A 20,422-nucleotide genomic window follows, 5' to 3' on the forward strand; every position below is an offset into this window, starting at 1 on the left:
GAATAGCGAATAAGTAAAGGAATGAAAATGTAAAAACATCTGATAAGTGAAATATAAATCTTGTAAACTGAAGTTCATCAAACTTTAGATAATGATTAAATAGGACCCCGGACAATTATAATTAAGGTCATATCTTCTATGCTAAAAATTTACCCTTGTCATCCTGAACTTACTTTTAAAGCTATAGATACAAAACTTTGTAATAATAATTGCCCTCCTATTATCTATAATTTTGTTACTTAAAAAGTAATATTTAATAATAGTAATTTTTATTTTTTTGTATATTTCTATGTATACCGATGGTGAAAAAGCGTATATTTTTTTTGCCAAATTTTGCCTGTGTAACGATACTTATCTCAAATCTAATCAGTAGATTTACAAGATTTTGGTATCAAAAGATTCTTCTCTTCAAAAGAAACATTTTTTTCTATGGTAAAAAATAATATTAACTTAATAAAATTACATGTTAAAAGAAAAATAAAGTTTAAAACATAGTAAGATATGACCTCAATTATAATTATCCGGGGTCCTGATTAAATACTACGTTAATATTTAGATTCGCATATAATCATATATTTTGTCAAAAGGACTGTCTGAATTTTTTGGAATAACTTACTAGTATTTGAACCAGGAGTTTCTAGTAAAAATTGAACTTATGATAACAACATAACGAAACTACTCTATCAAGCTCCATAATGTTCGTTTTTACGTTATTTGCTAGTACTGCACGTACTATTATTATCTAAAAAATTTATCTTTTGTTACAGATTTTAAAGTTTTAATTCTTTCGGAAAAGTATATAGCACAAATCACGGATTTAGTCTAAAAGAGTAATTCTCAATGCCGAATTATTTTGCCTTTAGAAGTGTGGAATTCCAAAAAATTCAGATCTTTTCGGCAACATTAAAAATTGCACTTAACAATTAGTAAATAAAAACAGTTGTCAACAAAAAATATTATTTATTTATTCATTATGAATCCGTTTTAAATAAGCTATTAATGACCACCCTATAAAAAATGTTTGTCTGATAAATATTCGGAATGGGGTCAATTATCCGAACACTCACACGTTATTATACAATATTTGTTACAATTTAATACAAGATGCAGAGATTGAGAATTTTCGACCACATAAAAAACGTACAATATCATGATAATTGTCCAATAAATGTCAAGTAAATGTTCGGAACGGGGTCAATTTTCCGAACAAAAAACCGAACAGCGTTTGGACAACTTTTTTTATAGGGCCAATATCAGCAAACAATGCTATTACTTTAATATACAATACTTTAATAAAATAAATAAGCAAAATACTGTTATAGAATTTATTTCATTTATTTCATTTGTTTTTTTTTTAACATTTAAACAAAAATATTCTCAATTTACTTTGCATGAATTTGTTCTAATTTATTTTGAGCATATTGATTTCCTTGTAATGCAGATTTTTTATACCAGTAAATTGCTTGATTTATGTCTTGAATAATTCCTTTTCCATTTTCATACATAAAAGCAAGATTATATTGAGCTGCAATATTTCCTAAATCTGCTGCCTTTTGATATAATTCAAATGCCCTTTTTTCATCAATATCAGTTCCAATTCCCCTCCTATAACAATCACCTAGATTACTTATTCCATATGCATTTCCTAAATCTGCTGCCCTTTGATATAATTCAAATGCCTTTTTTTCATCAATATCAGTTCCAATTCCCCTTCTATAACAATTACCTAGATTACTTATTCCATATGCATTTCCTAAATCTGCTGCCCTTTGATATGATTCAAATGCCTTTTTTCCATCAATATCAGTTCCAATTCCTTCTCTGTAATATTTACCTAGATTATTTATTCCACCTGCATTTCCTAAATCAGCTGCCTTTTGATATAATTCAAATGCCTTTTTTTCATCAATATCAACTCCAATTCCTTTTATATAACAATTACCTAAACTATTTATTCCATTTGCATTTCCTAAATCTGCTGCCTTTTGATATAATTCAAATGCCTTTTTTTCATCAATATCAGTTCCAATTCCTTGTTTATAACAATATCCTAAATTAAATATTCCACCTGCATTTTCTAAATCAGCTGCCTTTTGATATAATTCAAATGCCTTTTTTTCATCAATATTAATTCCTAATCCTTTTTGATAACAAACTCCTAAACGGTTTATTCCTTTTGAATATTCTCTTTCAGCTAATTTTTTAAATAATTCAAAAGCTTTATCATAATTTTTATAAACACCATACTCATATAGATAACAGCAACCAAGATTATATTGTGCTATAATATTTCCTGAATTTGCAGCTACCTGATATAATTCAAATGCCTTTTTTTTATCAATCTTAATTTCAATTCCTAAATAATTAAAATCTCCAAGTAAAACAATAGAATTTGAATGATTTTGATTATTTAATAACCAAATATAAATTTCCTGTGGAGTTATATTATGATTATTAAGATAATTATAAATGCATAGTCTTTCTAATTCTTCATCTTCTACGCTTAATTTATCAGAAAGTTCAACCATTTCATCAACTGTCACCATAAAGTTATTATTTGATGATATTGAAGAATCTATTTCTTTAATATTCATCTTGTCAAACTCTTGAATAAATTTGGATAATTCTCCATGTGATGAATTATTTATAGGATCCTCAAAAGCATTCAAATCGAGTTGTTGTTTATTGGATAATTGGTTTGTATAAGAATCATTTGTCCGAAAATCGTCTATAATCATGTTATTATTATTCAGAATAATTACATTTAATTTAAAGACCACCTGATTGATAGTTGGACGACTATCTGGTTCATTATTCCAACAATCTAAAAAAAATAAATAGAATTAATTTAATTAACATTAATATAAACATAGAATTAATTATTAATTATATTTACCAGTATAAATATTCACATAATCTTCGGGTGTATCAGGAATGGGTGTCTCTCTAAGGCCTTGTGATATATTAATTGCTAAACAAACGTCATACGGTTTACCTTCAGTATAAAAAGGAGGATTGCCACTAGATATCTCCCATAAAAGTATTCCAATACTATAAATATCACTTTTTTTATTTAATTTATAATCTTGATTACTGAAACTTTTTGGGTCAATATAAGGAATTACTCCAAATAATTTCGTTGAAGAAAGGTTGGATGATTCCTCAATTCTTTTTGATAGACCAAAATCAGCTAATTTAACTATATTTTGATGAACTAATACATTTTTGGAATGCTATTAAATACAATAAATTTATTAATTACAATTCAAAAACATGAAATAATAAAATGTAAACAAATGAATTACCAGATCACGGTGAATAATTCCTTCATCATGTAAGCATAATATAGCACAAGCCAACTGAGATGCCATATTAAATTTATTATTCCAGGTAAGATTATCAAAATGTTCCTTCAAATATTCTCGAAGAGTACCTCCATCTGCATATTCCATTACCAACCAATATTTTTTTGAATTATCAACTTGATTTTCTTTGTAAAAGAAAAAAAATAAAATAAATTTAGATTTTACAATCAAATTATGCATGAAAAGAAAGTATATTATACCTGTTGCAATACCACAGAAACGAATAATATTCTCATGAAAATCCACTTCACGCTGAATTTTAAGCTAAATAGAATTTTAAATTAGAAGTTATATAAATTATAGGGTAATAATTATTTATTATTACCTCTTTAACTATTTCTTTAATTGTGACGTTGTTAAAATTGAAAAAAGATTTTAATGCCAAATAATTAGGAGAACTTTTCCAGTTCGCACGGTAAACTTTCCCAAACCCTCCAAATCCAATTTCTTGAAAATTACTGAAATGATTGAGTTCATAATATTTAAAGTAATCTTTTGCAATGGCTTCTTCAATCCAATTAATACACTCATTATTTGAATTTTCAGTAAAATTTACGGGTATATTAAACTCGGTGTTATTAGACATTATTGGGTTTAATTTTCATTGACGAAGATAATATTTTTTTTTTTCATGCAATTTATGCAATTTAAGTTTGCTTATTAAAAGGACTGGTATTACCAAGACGTAATTGTGCATGGAAGTACAGTAACTGTCGATCACTTCAGGTGATACTTTAAAAATAGGTGTATGCCAGACACTATGGCTGTATATATCTATCTATTTGATGATTTTATATATGAAGCACACCCAAGATACTACTCAAAATGTAAATATTACAATAAAAGACATGTTTTCGTAATGCATCATTACATCATATTTTTTTTTTTTTTTTTTTCATCATTACATCATATTTTCTTTGTACATTTTTTTTTACATTTAAAAAGTTTGACGTTTTTGGTAACTCAAAAAATTAATCTAACTTTAATTGGAATGATCAACGAATTGAAAATATAACGGGATGATTGAAAATTACGGCCCGTATTTAGAGATAATTCTGGCTCGAATTAACTAAAATCTGATCTGCACAATATAAACTAAAACGTCCAGTCAGTCCTAAAAATTCAATGTTGTTTAATATTTTAAAATCATAAATAATATCGCATAAAATTATAAAATTGCAATTTTAATTTAAAAATTCTGGTCTGGGTACGGTTCAGACCATATCTTCATATTTTAATTAATAACTACCCTATAAAAATGTTTGTCTGATAAATATTCGGAATGGGTCGATTTTCCGAGCACTTGCACGTTATTATACAATATTTGTTACAATTTAATACAAGATTCAGAGATTGAGAATTTTCGACCACATAAAAAACGTACAATATCATGATAAATGTCCAATAAATGTCAAGTAAATGTTCGGAACGGGGTCAATTTTCCGAACAAAAAACCGAACAGTGTTTGGGCAACTTTTTTTATAGGGCTATCATTTTTTTTAATCAAGGAACATATCGTCACTCAACCGGAGAAATTTAATTAATACAACACAACACAGTTAAAGTTATACCGAAGAGTTCATGAAAATATCATACGATTTTGTGGAATCGCAAAGATAGAATTTATTATTTTAAAATATAAATAAAATTGATTAATTAGGTAAAATTTAAAAATATTCTTTAGTCTTAGAATACGCTGATAGCGGTACGTTAAATGCTTACTTATTTAATCAACTATTTTAATGAATTGAACTGGAATGATAGATCCCACTTAGAATTGCAATTGGCTAGCCGTAGAGTTTTTGCATGATAATGAGTAATACTATATATTTTTTATATATTTATTCATTCTAATATCATTTATTTAAAAAAGAATACAGTATAATAATTGAAGCATACTTATACATCAGAAAAACATTAAATTAGCAGACTTTGGTTTATCAAAAAAAATTGTTGAAGCATTACCCTACCTATATGAACCCAAAGTTTCAATAACAAAGAAAATTATAAATTAAATAAAAAGTCTGATGTATACAACATTGGAGTTTTATTTTGGCAAATTTTGTGGATGTAGACCTTTTCGTGAAATTGATTATGGTCCAAGTTTAATGTTATTTATATTAAATGGTAAAAGAGAAAAAATTGTTGATTGAAATAAATACAGTAAATTATATACAGGTAACATTTATATAGTCATTATTAGTAATACTTTTTTTTATGAGCATTATGAATACTAATTTTATTTACTAATTGATTAGCATATTGAACGCCTAAATATGCAACAGAGTGAGTTAAATTATTTTTAAATCCTTTATAAATGCCTCGATTAAAAGCTACCTTTTATACTTAATTTTATTTATACAATATCTGTCTTATGTACTATACCTATTATTAGAAAAAAAAATTAAAAAAAAATTTCTGAAAGATTTTATTATATTTATACCGATCTATTGCTATTGGCATTATTAAAAAAAATCAGAAAATTTTATTTATACAATACGTACCCGTCTTATGTATTATACCAATCTATTGTTATTATTAGAAAAAAAAATTTAGAAAAAATATTTTGTTATATCTATAATGATCTATTGGCGTTATTAGAAAATTTTATTTATACAATATCTGTCTTACGTACTATACCTATTATTAGAAAAAAAAATTTAAAAAATATTTCTGAAAGATTTTGTTAGATTTATTGATATTAAAAAAAAATGGTTAGGAAAATTTTATTTATACAATATGTATTATAGTACCTATTATTAGAAAAAAAATTTAAAAAAAAATTCTGAAAGATTTTATTATATTTATAATGATCTATTGCTATTGGCATTATTAAAAATAAATCAAAAGATTTTATTTATACAATACGTACCCGTCTTATGTTCAATACCAATCTATTTTTATTATTAGAAAAAAAAACTTTAAAAAAAATTCTGAAAGATCTATAACGATCTATTGGTATTATTAAAAAATAAATCAGAAAATTTTATTATAAAATATCTGCCATATGTATTTTATTATACTATCTATTGTTATTATTAGAAAAAAAATTTTTAAAAAAAATTTCTGAAAGATCTATAGCGATCTATTGGTTATTAAAAAAATAAATCAGAAAGGTATAGTGACTTTTTATTATAAAATGATCGACATATTTTGTGTAACAGTATATTCCTTGCCCCGTACGAAATCTTTTACATAACAATACACTTTGAAATTTTAAACATATCTTTACAATATCTTGAAACTATCACACATTAATTTTTATTAAAACTATAAACTATTATTGAATTACTTTTATTAATAACAACATTTAAAGTCTTATATCTAATAAAAAAAATTATTAAATTAAAAAAAAATATAATTGTTATTGATTATAAGACCAAATATTCTTTTTATGCTATTAAAATAGAACTTATTTATGTAATTTTTACAAGTTTAATATAAGCTAATTGGATAAAAAAGTAAAAAACTTGAATTTCTATAAAAATTAATAATTAATTTGCCTTTTATGCAATATGTTTTTTGATTCTACATAAAAATACATATATTTCATTATTAAATGATGTTTAGTTTTCATACAAACTTGCATCTCTGGGTTTAAGTCAACAAAATAGGAGAAGTTAACCTAATATAAGTTTTTTATGCAAGTATTGTACTGTCAAAATAAACGTCAAAATAAGCAGAAAAAAGTCTAAAGAACAAAAGTTTTCTAAAGTCCGTATAAAGGTTGTTTGAGAGAAAACCATCATGTTATATTAGAAGCGTTTGTGCAGATCATTTTTTATTGCGCAAATTTTAATTTAGTAAAAATCAACACTTCCCATGACATGACCGAGGTTTGATATGTATTTTATTATACGATCTATTGTTATTATTAGAAAAAAAATTTAGAAAAAATTTCTGAAAGATTTTGTTATATCTATAAAGATCTATTAGCATTATTAGAAAATTTTATTTATACTATATCTGTCTTATGTACTATACCTATTATTAGAAAAAAAAATTTTAAAAAAAAATTCAAAAAAAATGTTTCAAAATGTTTTTCTATAAGTGTTTTATATAAAAAAAATGTTTTCAACATTTCTTATATTATTATTAATAAAAAACATAGCAAACCATTTTTTTATGTGTTTTAATATAAAAAATGGTTTGCAATATTTCATAAAATTTTGCTAGAGTTATCCTATAATCAAATTATTAGAAATTAAAATCCTTATTGGCTGAGATATGTCAATTTGAAGTTCTAATGCCAGTGTTCAATAACTTTCATTTAAAAAATCTTTAAAAGCATGTTAAGCTCCCCCCATGAAAATGACCTCTTGTTAATTATTAGCAATTAACCTAGTGATAATTATTGGTAATTATCAAATTTGTTAATCATCGTTATATTTCTTACGATAAAATGTGATAAATACCGATAGGGTGATGAACATCGATATTTATCTCCTGAAAAATTTTCCCGATGGTTAAAATCAAATAATCTATTGGTTAAATAAATTCTAGGAAAACGGGAACCGTCGTAAGTCCGGAGCGAAAAACTAAAATTTGTGATTTCATTGGGCGACGATCACGTGGCTGACAGAGAAATTCACGTGATCGTTTTTTTCATAGTGCGTAGACATATGGACAATAAAATATGACAAATAAAAAAAATTTTTTTTTTTAGCTAAATAACATAATAATTTAATGAATAATATAAAAAAAAATTTCAGAACTTATATTCATTACGAAATCTAATAGCAGCTTCGTAACCATTATAAACACCTAATTCTATATAATTCTTGGCTTTTTCTATATTTTTTTTACATCCAATACCATTATAATACATATTTCCAACGTTGTACATTGCTACTACAACACCATCTTCAGCAGCTTTTTCAAAATATTTAAGAGCTTCTGATTCATTCTTATCAACACCTTTACCATTAAACAAACAAGCTCCATATCTTACTTTTGCATCAGGGTGTTCATTTGCGTCATCATCAGCAACTTCTTTAAATAATTCAGCAATAATTTTATCTTTATTTGGAGGGCTCTCAGCAAATCCTCTTGAAATGTAAATTGCTTTATAATATTTTGCTGTGATTTGATTACGGTTTGCTGTACCTCCTGTATTACCAAGGTTTGCATAGGCTTCAAAACATTTATATGCAGTTTTTACATCTCCACTAGGCCTGCCATTTTTAAACATCTTATGTTGTTTCGCTGCATCAGCAAGTGTCATGTATTTAAATGATTCAAAATCTAAATTAATAGGAAGTGCATATGCATCTTGATCAATGCTGAATGCTCGTTTTTGAATAAACTTCGGAGTGGAAGGTTTTCTGTCTAGGGTTAAATTACAAAAACTTGATGGTTCTTGTGAATATTTCTTGAAACAATTATTAAGAACTTCAAACATGTTCGTGATTTTTGGCCTAAAATCTGGGTCATGATAAACGGCTAAAAAAAAAGAAACCAATTAAGTACAACAAATAAAATTGTAATTTAAAATATTTTCTTTTACATACCTTCAATTTCTAATCGTTTGAATTCTTCTGGCATTTGACTATTTTCAGAAAATGGTTCTCTATACGTTTTATTACGTACCTTATCAATTATATCCACAATATCATTACTATCCTGATATGGAACTCTTTCTTCAGCAATTTCCCAAAGTAAGATTCCAAAACTATAAATCTCACATCTTTGATCATATTTATAATTTGGCGGCCTATCCAACAATTCAGGTGCACAATAACGAACTCGATCAAAGTCTGGGTTACCGCGTTCGCCGTGTTGGTAACGAATTAATTTGAAATTTGCAAGTTTTGCTGTCTCATTAAGTGTAATTAATATATTTTTAGCTCTAATATCTTGATGAAAAATCTAAAAAAAAAAAAAAATTAAAAAAAAATTTTCGTTAATTAAATAAAAGCTGGTTATATAATTACCTCTACAGTTCTTAAAAAATTTAATCCACGAGCAATATCAAGAGATATACGTAATTTTGATTTAAGGTCGAAATCATTTTTATTTTGATAAAATTCACGTAAATTTCCACGTTCAGCCCATTCAGTCACAAAATAATGACATTTATTTTCATCAGAAATTATTCCATAAAATTTTATGATGTTTTGCCAATCATGAAGTTCTTTAAGAATTGTAACTTTATTTTGTACAATCATATAGTTTTCTGCCTCAGAGATATTTTTAAAAGCAAATACTTCACCTTTATTTGTTGTTTTATACCATTTATTTACATGTCTATCATCACTTTCATAATCAGAAAATTTTAATGGATGTATCTGAAAGATATTATCAATTTTTGTTTGATTTTGAGAAGTTTCATTCATAAATTTTTTCATTGTATTATTCATTACATCAACTTTTACAACTGTTGAAAAAAACTTTTCACTTAAGACTGTGAAGCAGTCGTTATCATTAATACCAGCCACCATTCCTAATATATACTATAATTATTAAAATAATTTAAAATTAATTTTATGTTCAATTAAAAGTAAAATAAAACTCAATTTTTTTTATAATCTTACTTTAAATAAATCATCTTGATCGGATTTTAATTGTTCAAGTTCATCAGCAATTTCAACGTTAATAGAAAAAGACAATAAGTTAATACAACTGTCAGATTCCATACATAATTCTTTAAAAATTTTCTCAACACTTTTCTCTTTAAGGTATTTTATCAAAGTTTTCATTAGAGAGATTTCTGATATAAATTTTTTAATTTGCGTTATAATAGTAGATAATTCTTGTAAACGTATATAATTTATTCTATTAAAGAAATCTTGTCTGTCTTTTTTTTTATCTCTAAGATCTCGTACGGCTAATTCTGCAACACGAACTCGATTTTTTAATATTTTACAAGTTCGTTTATTGTGTTCAGCAGCTTCTACTAATTCGATGATTTCGTTAAAAAAATTTCCAATTTCATTAATTAAAGGAAGAAATTTTGCAAATGGAACAACCATTAAAGCACTATCTTCCAAATTTTCAACGAAATCATCTTCTTTATTATTTTTTGATCCATCATCTCCCATTTCTAATAATTTATTTAATTAATAATTTAGTCGAAAAAAAGTTTTTTTTTTTTACGAAACTACAATCATCGTTTTTATTTATTCATGTATGTGCTGTACTACCATTGTGATCAGAAATCCCACGCACAATATATTTATAATTATATTATCAAAAAAAGACATCTATAGCTTGGTGTTACTAAATTATAAATTTATATGGGGTGATCAAATAGGAAATAAAGATTAATCGGAAGAGGGAGTAGCTATATCGGTCACAGGACCGAATGATTGGATGAAAATGGGCCATGTAGTGACCATTTCATCAATCAATGAAGGTTTTTTTGATCATGTATTAATTAATATTAGCTATTTTTAATCCATTATATAAGCCTTATTTTAACTTTTTCCTACAAAATATTCATTTACACCATATCCACTTTATTATATTATATTAATCATGTGTTATTACTATGCCTAATAAACTATTGGGCTGAACATAACGGTTACACGAAATCAAGAATACATTTCTTTTTGTATAGCTTGATAATAGCTCTACAGTGCAACATGAATATATGATATTTCGTGCTATTGTTTTAAAATATAAATTAAACGCAAACTATTATCATGGAGATAAGGAATTGTTATAAGTATTTTCTATCATTTAGTAAATTTTATATTAAAAAAACTATTTACATTAACGTGATAATTTTATGTTAAATCCATTGTTTATTCTGTTAACTCAAAATACTTCAGTTAAGTAGTATTATTTTATTTATTTCCTTATCTCAATATCTCACGTCCTTTTTTTCGATTACCAATATTATTAATTTTTTTCGTATTTCCCTTAGCATCATTCATTCTTTTTTTAAAAGAAACAATTAGATAGTAATTTATTCTTTTCGTTCCCTTTTATTATTAAAGAATTTTTAAAAATTATTTAATTGCAGTTTATGGGTTTTTAATTACATTAGAATAAACCTTCAATGTGGACGATCTAATTAATAGACCTTGATAAGTTTAGTAAATTTCATTTTCTTAATGATAATGGCAACGCTAACTACCTGCTAAAAAAAGTTGATACATATCTATTAAAAAATTTTTTTTTTTTTTTTTGAACTTAATCTATTCTTAACTATATTTTTTTAGTATTAATTCGTATTTTGTTTAATTTCTGTCGGAAAATCAGAAACTTGTGCGACATAAACAAAAAACAAACAAATCTTCGTAATATGTTATCATCCATTTGTATCAAGACAAACATTACATCATTTATATATCACTTATTTCGTCATGTATTCTGTATTTCTCCATGTATTTCGTCATGTATCAAATGGATTTATTCGGATTATTTAAATAATTATCATTTTAATTAAAATACCGAATTCAAAAAAAAGTTAGCATGGCGATTTAAAAGAAACTTACCATTTACAATAATGATTTTAGCGAAATCACAAATATTTTTTTTTTATTGTTGTAGCCTTAGATTTCTTTGTCTAACCAAATTATTAACACCAAAAAATTTGAAACATAATAAATTTTTTAAAAAAGAAAATCAATCTTTAATATATATTAAGAAATTCTTTGCTAACGAAAAATTATCAAACAATATAAACAATATTAAATTGACAACATAGATCAGAGGTTTAAACAAAAAATGAAATAATATTTGAATGGATACCTTTTATGATATCAAAGTAATAGGTAGAGGTGGTATATTCAGCAAGATGACGGTATATCCCATTATATCAGTTGGGATAGAAAAGAATATACAAGAGATTTAAATAAGACAATGGCTTTAAAAAGTTTAAATAATTAAGAAGTTTAAATAATTTCCAAAATATTTCCAAATTCCAATAAATTTTTAAGTAAGGTATGAAAATTTTTTATAATTAATTTGAATCGCTCAGTAATAATAATAACATTCCAAAGATTCAGATCCACAAAATCTTTAATTTCAGTATGCCTCTATTCTTGCATCAGAAAAGTTCCTTGAGATCAACGAGTCCAATGAGATGTGTAATTTTAAAACGATAATTGTTCTGTCCTCAACAATATTTGTACCAAGTGTTACTGGTTCCAGTCTAGATAACAATTAAATGTCTATCTAAAAGATCCTTCTGTAAAGTATAAACATAAAGATATATTATAATTGAGAAGGTTTTTAGTTTTAAAGAAATTTGTATATTGTTACTCATCCCTATTTATTAGTATTTTTTCAATATCTGTTGAATTACTGATATATTTTAAGTTTTTGGACTAAGCATATTTGTTTATTAATTAAGTACTTTGTGTCACAAAATTTCTGTGTTCAAATGGCGATTAGATAAAAACCACACCCCATTCACTTTAGCGAGGCTGCTTGAATTATATAAGTTATTCATCTTCGCAGGACTCCTGCTTTACTGGGTGTTTTTCGCACCCGTTACCAATTTCATGCATAGAGTTCCTTCTCCACACCACATATATTTTCCTTTTTTTCTCCTTTTAGGGTTTTTCGGCGTCTTTCTTCTCTTTTGGATTCTTTTTGTTGTTCATTCTCTTTAGGGTTTTTGGGTTTGTTGGCAGATCAAAGGCCAGCATTCTGATCTCTTAGGTAGCATTAGATAGGCGGGCGGCTCCTATAGGGGTTTTTCATTTTACTAAATAGGCATATTAGTTTCTATATGTAACGCTTAGCTAGACTGTAAATGAAACAGATCTGTCTTCATTCATGTTAAAAATAAAAATAAAATAAGAAATTGATAGATTATTATGTGTTCTATCAATTTAATAATAACTTTTTTTTTCATACTTCTCTTCTTAAAAACACGCTTTTTATTTTCAAGATCCAAAGAAATATGCAATTTTAAAAGTATGTAATTTTACAAGTTTTTGCATAAAAGGTAAAAAAAATTCAGTTCCATTATTTCTTAATATTTTAAACATTCAGAGCATAATTTCATCACTTTAGTAAAGATAGTAACTACGGCAACTACGAACCATGATATTTTAAAAAATAATTGATAACGAATAGTTTGAAAATGAAATGATATTATAAAGTCATATGACCATATCATAATTATCATATGTTCAAAATTGAGGGAGTGGCCTTATTATTATTATTATTATTAAATTATTAACATCACCTACTATCAGTTAAACATATCTGAACTTTACAAATAAGGAAAATAAGGTATCTCCCTTATACAATGAAGGTACCACGAATATTATATGTTTAATTTTATTTTCTTTCACGATTTGTACCGTATTTCTTTATAACAATCATCGGATCAAATTTTTTTTTTAAATTTACAATTTGCATAAGTAAAAGAAATATATTTTTATATTTTACGATAAATGAGGTTTGTTAAAAAAAAAAATAATTATTTTTAGAAATCCAACACAATTAACTATTATTTCTCACTGATACATATACACTGCACCGGTCAGAAAAATTTATAAATTCTTACCATCCTTTTATTTAAAATATCAAATTTGAATCCTTTTACCGTTATTCATAACAGAAGTATTTACTCTTTTCTAAATAATATTTTGTGACTATTTTATATTTGTATATTGATTATTGATTATATATAATTTATAATAGTTCAAAGACAAAAAAGTTAATAAACTTGCAGAAAAGTGCGGATTAGGTATGTAGAATAAGCAATTAAATTACTTTTACGTGAATTAATGTTGGCTTTATTTCTACGTCCAGAACCTCAAAATCTTCCGACTTTCTTACAAGATCCAACTATTGCTAAAATTGTTCTCCGCGAACTAAAAAAAAAATGAAATGCTGGGCTTAGTTTTTGATTGGAATGACTCTGGATTTAATAACGTCTCTACCGTTCCGAACTGTCATGGCCTAACCGGAGCCAGTGCCGTTAATCACGACAACATATTGTTCACATTTCTGAAAGGTACGGCGAATGGTCCAGAAATATGACAGCGAACTTACCATGGTATGAAATACGTATTTACGTTTTGGATTCTTTAATGTTATCAGCTTAGTTCACCATCATTATATTATATTTGCTAAAGGGCCAAAAACAAAACCAGTGTCCCAAATATATGTAATAGCCTGTTAAGAATCAACAAAATTACTGCTAATACTGGAAATGTAGATATTGAAGATTATCTTACCGTTCTTGAATAATGCTTCCCGATTCATCTTCTGGAAACTATATCAAAAATTTTTTGATATAAAAATTTAAATATAATAAATATAATATACTATATCTATTTTAACAAGTAAAAACAACGAATGAAACACTATATATTAATTGCGCCTCTCATGGTTTATTTATTACATGTTTTTCTGAGTAATAATAGATTGATGTATCGCAACTATCATTTTTTCGTTTTTGTTCTCCGTCCTCTTAGGAACGCAGTTCCTAGTTCCTCCAGTCCTGACTTCGTACACTCGATGAGTTGCTTCACTAACACCGAATAGATTGTATCTAAGTCTAGAAGTGATTTGAATTTTTTGTATTATCATGCATCACTAAATCACGATTGTCGATGGCGATATCAGAACAACAATCTCTAGTCCCCAAATACTCAAAGTGCAACATTATACGTTTACTGACTATCTGCCTAAAAGCCATAGGTTGAGATAATCAGTTCGTGGGATAAATAGCGGATAATATATCTCGAAAGGAATATCAGAATTTTCGTCTAAGACTTAACCATGGCGTATATGTAACATAAAAAAAATCCTTTTTTTCTTTAAAATTTTAATTCATTTGTTATACATTGCGTAATTCAGAAACAATGTACTATGTACTATGTATTACATCATTTGATACAAATTTCGATTCAACCCGAGATTTTTCTTTGGGGAAGAATTTAATAAAGAAAAAAAGGCAAAAAAAAAAAAAAAAAGTATTAAAAATAAATTTAATAATTTATTCGTTGCCCTTGGACAGGACCCAGAAATATATATATAGGGGTCAGGTGATGAAAAAATTTTTTATATGAGCGGTACGCATTTTTTCAGGGCCGGAATTATGATAATGTCAGCCGGTTACTATAATAGGAATAAAATTCTGACTGGCATTATCAAAAATTATCTAAAAAAGGAAAGATTTTCATGACTTTTTTTAGTTCAAAATACGCAAACTCAAACCTGACCCTTATATATATATTTCTGGGTCCTCCTGCGACATCATCGCCTCCATTTTGTCTCTGTGTCACACCCCTCCCTTTTTTCATTTTTTCATATGTATTCCAGGGACTTTGAATTTTTTTTTTGTTGCAAAAAATCTATTTTTCACGCCCCGTTAAATATCACATGTTTTAATTTTAGCAGGCATTACATAATTTTGCCCAGAGGCGATGGTGTCACGGGGCGATAAATAAATTTACTCTATTTATAAATAGGTTGCTTTAGATTAGGTTCAAAAAAAATCTGGCATTACCTCTTCTATAATTGGTGTTAGAGCAGTCACTATGCTTGAAGAATATTTTAAACCACTTGAATTTAAGTAAAATTTGACAATTTAAAATTTTTTTTTTTAAAAAAAATATGTTCACTAACGTGAGTTTATAACAAAAAAAAAAATATTATTTTCAGATTGACACCTGAACAAATGAAACGACTTGACGAAGCATCTAAACCAACTTCCTTACTCGTCGAATGTTTGCATTTTGGATAAACATCTAGGAAAAACATTGAAGTTCCAAAAAAAATTTTGAACCTATCACAAGTACATACAATTTGGAAGATAACAATAATTAATGAAAAAAGCTCTAGCTATTTTTATTTCCTTTTTAAATTTATTTTTAATTTTCCTTTTTTTTCAATTTATTTATATATAAATCGTTAAGATAAAAAAAAAATGAATATAAAAATAAATAAATTCATATTTTAAATAATACAAAACAAAAAAATTATATGATGCATCGACCATGTCGATCAAATTTACAGTTTTGTAATATATAACGTAAAAGGGAAATATTTTTTTTGGTTAATTAAAATAGAAACTTTTTTGTGTAAACATCCAGATCAACGTATCATAATGCATCTTTGCCCTTTGATAAGTATTTCCAAATAAAACCGAATTTTCCGTAATACTAGAATGAATTCACCGACAGAAAATTCTACATTCTATTCAATGGTCCATACCTACATTTTTCAATTTTCATTAAATTTAGGCCGGAATTACGATTTTAGCTAGAATTAAGAAAATTTCGGCCAAAATTATATATTCGAAAAATTAATTTTTAGCCAATTTTGATCTACATATATATATAAGCTCTATATATTATGCTATAATTTTAATATGGCCAATCATAATAGAAAAAACGATTGATAAATAACAGAATTATTAATCTTCAATTATACAATCAAGACCTTGAGTCTCTTCTTGAACTAAAATTTCAGTAAGTTTGCGACTTGTATAATATGCTTGTGAATGAGATTGTATAACAGAGGTATTTGCTTGTTCTTGAAATAAAGCTTTATCTGCTTCTACAAATTCTAACATATTATTTGTTAATTGATTATCAAGATTAGGTACTTTATAGACATAATTTCCATCCCTGTTGAATCTATAATATTCACTAATACACATATTCCAATCAGATAAAATATTTTCAAGCATTTTTATGGTTGGTCTTTTAGAAGGATCTGAATCCCAACAACTTTTCATTAAATCTATATAACATTTTGGAGTATTTTTTATAATTTCAGGGCGTCTTCCTTCTTTACAAATACTTAAGGTAAGGTGATTATCATGTGCTTCATGATTAAATGGAGGGATACCTGATGTAAATTCCCACATTATCATTGAAAAACTATAAATATCACTTGCTGGTGTATAAGGGTTTTTCCTTAATATTTCAGGCGCCATATAAGGTAAAACTCCATAAATTTTATTAACTTTATTGACAGAATCTTGTAAATCACTTATAGGTCTACATAATCCTAAATCAATAATAAATAACTCATTATAATCATCTGACATTAAAATATTACCATCATGAAAATCACCATGAGTTAAATTTGATTCATGAATTACTTTAAGTCCTGATACAATATTCTTTAATAATTGTAACCTGACTTGCCATTTAAATTTAGCTATATCAGATAAACACTTTTTCAAACTTCCTTTTTTTGCATAACTCATTACAATTATATAATTTAAATTATTTGGATCTTGGGTAATTCCAAAAAATTGAATAAATTTTGAAAATGATTTTTTTTGACAATTATAATGATATTTCCACTATATAAATAATAAAAATATTGTTAACCATTTGCATAAAAAAATAAAATTGCTACTAAATATGAATAATATACCTCATCCAGAAATTTACTATCTAAGCTTGATGAACTATTAAGTGTTTTAAGAATAACCTCATAACCTGTTTGAAAATTGCATCTATTCCATTGTTGTTTGTTAAAATTCCAACTATAAATAGGTCCATCTAACCAGATAGCTTTATGAATTTCACTAAATCCTCCTTTATCATAATAATTAATCTCTGACGAGTTATTATAAGGTATCCACTCTAAAATTTCATAACTACTTTTAGCATTTAGTTGTGCTTCTTGAATAAATTTATCAATAAATTCATTTTTACTAGTCCACTTTGAAAAATCTTGTTGAAATCGTTTAGTATTACATTGTTGGCACCATTGATAATCAGTATATGGTTGCATGCATTCATTACATGATTCAACTTCATTTTTAGGATTTACTTTATCATTTTCTACTACTTTTTGATGCCAATAAAAGGCTTTTTCTAAATTCTTCTTTGTCCCTTCTCCATTATTATAACATGTGGCTAAATTATTCATTGCACCAGTATGACCATTTTCTGCTGCTTTTTGATACCAATGAAAGGCTTTTTCTAAATTCTTTTCTGTTCCTTTTCCATTTTCACAATGTATGGCCAAATTAAACATTGCGTCAGTATACCCATTTTCTGCTGCTTTTTGATACCAATAAAAGGCTTTTTCTAAATTCTTTTCTATTCCTTCTCCATAATTATATCTATTGGCTAAATTAAACATTGCTACTTCATAACCATTTTCTGCTGCTTTTTGATACCAATAAAAGGCTTTTTCTAAATTCTTTTCTATTCCTTCTCCATAATTATATCTATTGGCTAAATTAAACATTGCTACTTCATAACCATTTTCTGCTGCTTTTTGATACCAATAAAAGGCTTTTTCTAAATTCTTTTCTGTTCCTTCTCCATAATTATATCTATTGGCTAAATTAAACATTGCTACTTCATAACCATTTTCTGCTGCTTTTTGATACCAATAAAAGGCTTTTTCTAAATTCTTTTCTGTTCCTTCTCCATAATTATATCTATTGGCTAAATTAAACATTGCTATTTCATAACCATTTTCTGCTGCTTTTTGATACCAATAAAAGGCTTTTTCTAAATTCTTTTCTATTCCTTCTCCATAATTATATCTATTGGCTAAATTAAACATTGCTACTTCATAACCATTTTCTGCTGCTTTTTGATACCAATAAAAGGATTTTTCTAAATTCTTTTCTGTTCCTTCTCCATTATTATATCTACTGGCTAAATTAAACATAGCACTAGTATTACCATTTTCTGCTGCTTTTTGATACCAATAAAAGGCTTTTTCTAAATTCTTTTCTGTTCCTTCTCCATAATTATATCTATTGGCTAAATTAAACATTGCTATTTCATAACCATTTTCTGCTGCTTTTTGATACCAATAAAAGGCTTTTTCTAAATTCTTTTCTATTCCTTCTCCATAATTATATCTACTGGCTAAATTAAACATTGCTACTTCATAACCATTTTCTGCTGCTTTTTGATACCAATAAAAGGATTTTTCTAAATTCTTTTCTGTTCCTTCTCCATTATTATATCTACTGGCTAAATTAAACATAGCACTAGTATTACCATTTTCTGCTGCTTTTTGATACCAATAAAAGGCTTTTTCTAAATTCTTTTCTGTTCCTTTTCCATTTTCACAATGTATGGCCAAATTAAACATTGCGTCAGTATACCCATTTTCTGCTGCTTTTTGATACCAATAAAAGGCTTTTTCTAAATTCTTTTCTGTTCCTTCTCCATTATTATATCTATTGGCTAAATTAAACATTGCTATTTCATAACCATTTTCTGCTGCTTTTTGATACCAATGAAAAGCTTTTTCTAAATTCATTTCTGCTCCTATTCCATTATAATACCAATTGGCTAACTTATTCATTGCTTTTTCATCTCCATTTTCTGCTGCTTTTTGGTACCAATAAAAAGCTTTTTCTAAATTCTTTTCTATTCCTTTTCCAATTGTACAACATATGGCTAAATTAAACATTGCACCAGTATGATCATTTTCTGCTGCTTTTTGATACCAATAAAAGGCTTTTTCTAAATTCTTTTCAGTTCCTTTTCCATTTTCACAATGTATGGCAAAATTAAACATTGCGTCAGTATCACCATTTTCTGCTGCTTTTTGATACCAATAAAAGGCTTTTTCTAAATTCTTTTCTGTTCCTTCTCCATTTTCATAACATATGGCTAAATTAAACATTGCTTCTTTAATACCATTTTCTGCTGCTTTTTGACACCAGTAAAAGGTTTTTTCTAAATTCTTTACTGTTCCTTCTCCATAATAATTACATACGGCTAAATTAAACATTGCTACTTCATAACCATTTTCTGCTGCTTTTTGATACCAATAAAAGGCTTTTTCTAAATTCTTTTCTGTTCCTTCTCCATTATAATAACATACGGCTAAATTAAACATTGCTACTTCATAACCATTTTCTGCTGCTTTTTGATACCAATGAAAGGCTTTTTCTAAATTCTTTTCTGTTCCTTTTCCATTATAATACCTATTGGCTAAATTAAACATTGCTTCTTTAATACCATTTTCTGCTAATTTTTCTAAAGAGTTAATACATTCTTTACACCATAATTCTTCAGTAAACGGTTTATTGCAATATGAACAATTTTTGGTGTTTACTGTATCAGTTATATCAGTATGTTTATCATAGATATTTAAATTACTAGATTTAGTTTCCATTTAGTTATTTTAAAATTTATTTATTGAAA

The 20,422-nt window shown here is 26.3% G+C and overlaps 3 protein-coding genes across 3 annotated transcripts; all 3 read right to left on the minus strand.

Annotated features, from left to right (window-relative positions):
- Nucleotides 1-1,300: 1,300 nt before the first annotated feature.
- Nucleotides 1,301-3,951, minus strand: OCT59_026969 (uncharacterized protein; the record flags this gene model as incomplete). Its single annotated transcript, XM_066136620.1, has 5 exons — nucleotides 1,301-2,824; nucleotides 2,897-3,233; nucleotides 3,306-3,490; nucleotides 3,566-3,629; nucleotides 3,691-3,951. 5 exons carry the CDS (start codon nucleotides 3,949-3,951, stop codon nucleotides 1,383-1,385), a joined length of 2,289 nt encoding a protein of 762 aa, XP_065993090.1. The 3' UTR covers nucleotides 1,301-1,382.
- Nucleotides 3,952-8,073: 4,122 nt separating this feature from the next.
- Nucleotides 8,074-10,405, minus strand: OCT59_026970 (uncharacterized protein; the record flags this gene model as incomplete). Its single annotated transcript, XM_066136621.1, has 4 exons — nucleotides 8,074-8,807; nucleotides 8,876-9,233; nucleotides 9,299-9,817; nucleotides 9,899-10,405. The coding sequence occupies 4 exons, from the start codon at nucleotides 10,403-10,405 to the stop codon at nucleotides 8,074-8,076; spliced, it is 2,118 nt and encodes a 705-aa protein (XP_065993091.1).
- A 6,290-nt stretch (nucleotides 10,406-16,695) lies between these two features.
- On the minus strand, nucleotides 16,696-20,393 carry OCT59_026971 (uncharacterized protein; the record flags this gene model as incomplete). The annotated part of the gene is made up of 4 exons (XM_066136622.1): nucleotides 16,696-17,024; nucleotides 17,346-17,595; nucleotides 17,670-17,689; nucleotides 17,996-20,393. 4 exons carry the CDS (start codon nucleotides 20,391-20,393, stop codon nucleotides 16,696-16,698), a joined length of 2,997 nt encoding a protein of 998 aa, XP_065993092.1.
- Between the last annotated feature and the right edge of the window lie 29 nt (nucleotides 20,394-20,422).

The sequence above is a fragment of the Rhizophagus irregularis genome, chromosome 7 (assembly GCF_026210795.1).
Source record: "Rhizophagus irregularis chromosome 7, complete sequence".
In the NCBI taxonomy this organism is placed as follows: Eukaryota; Fungi; Glomeromycota; class Glomeromycetes; order Glomerales; family Glomeraceae; genus Rhizophagus; species Rhizophagus irregularis.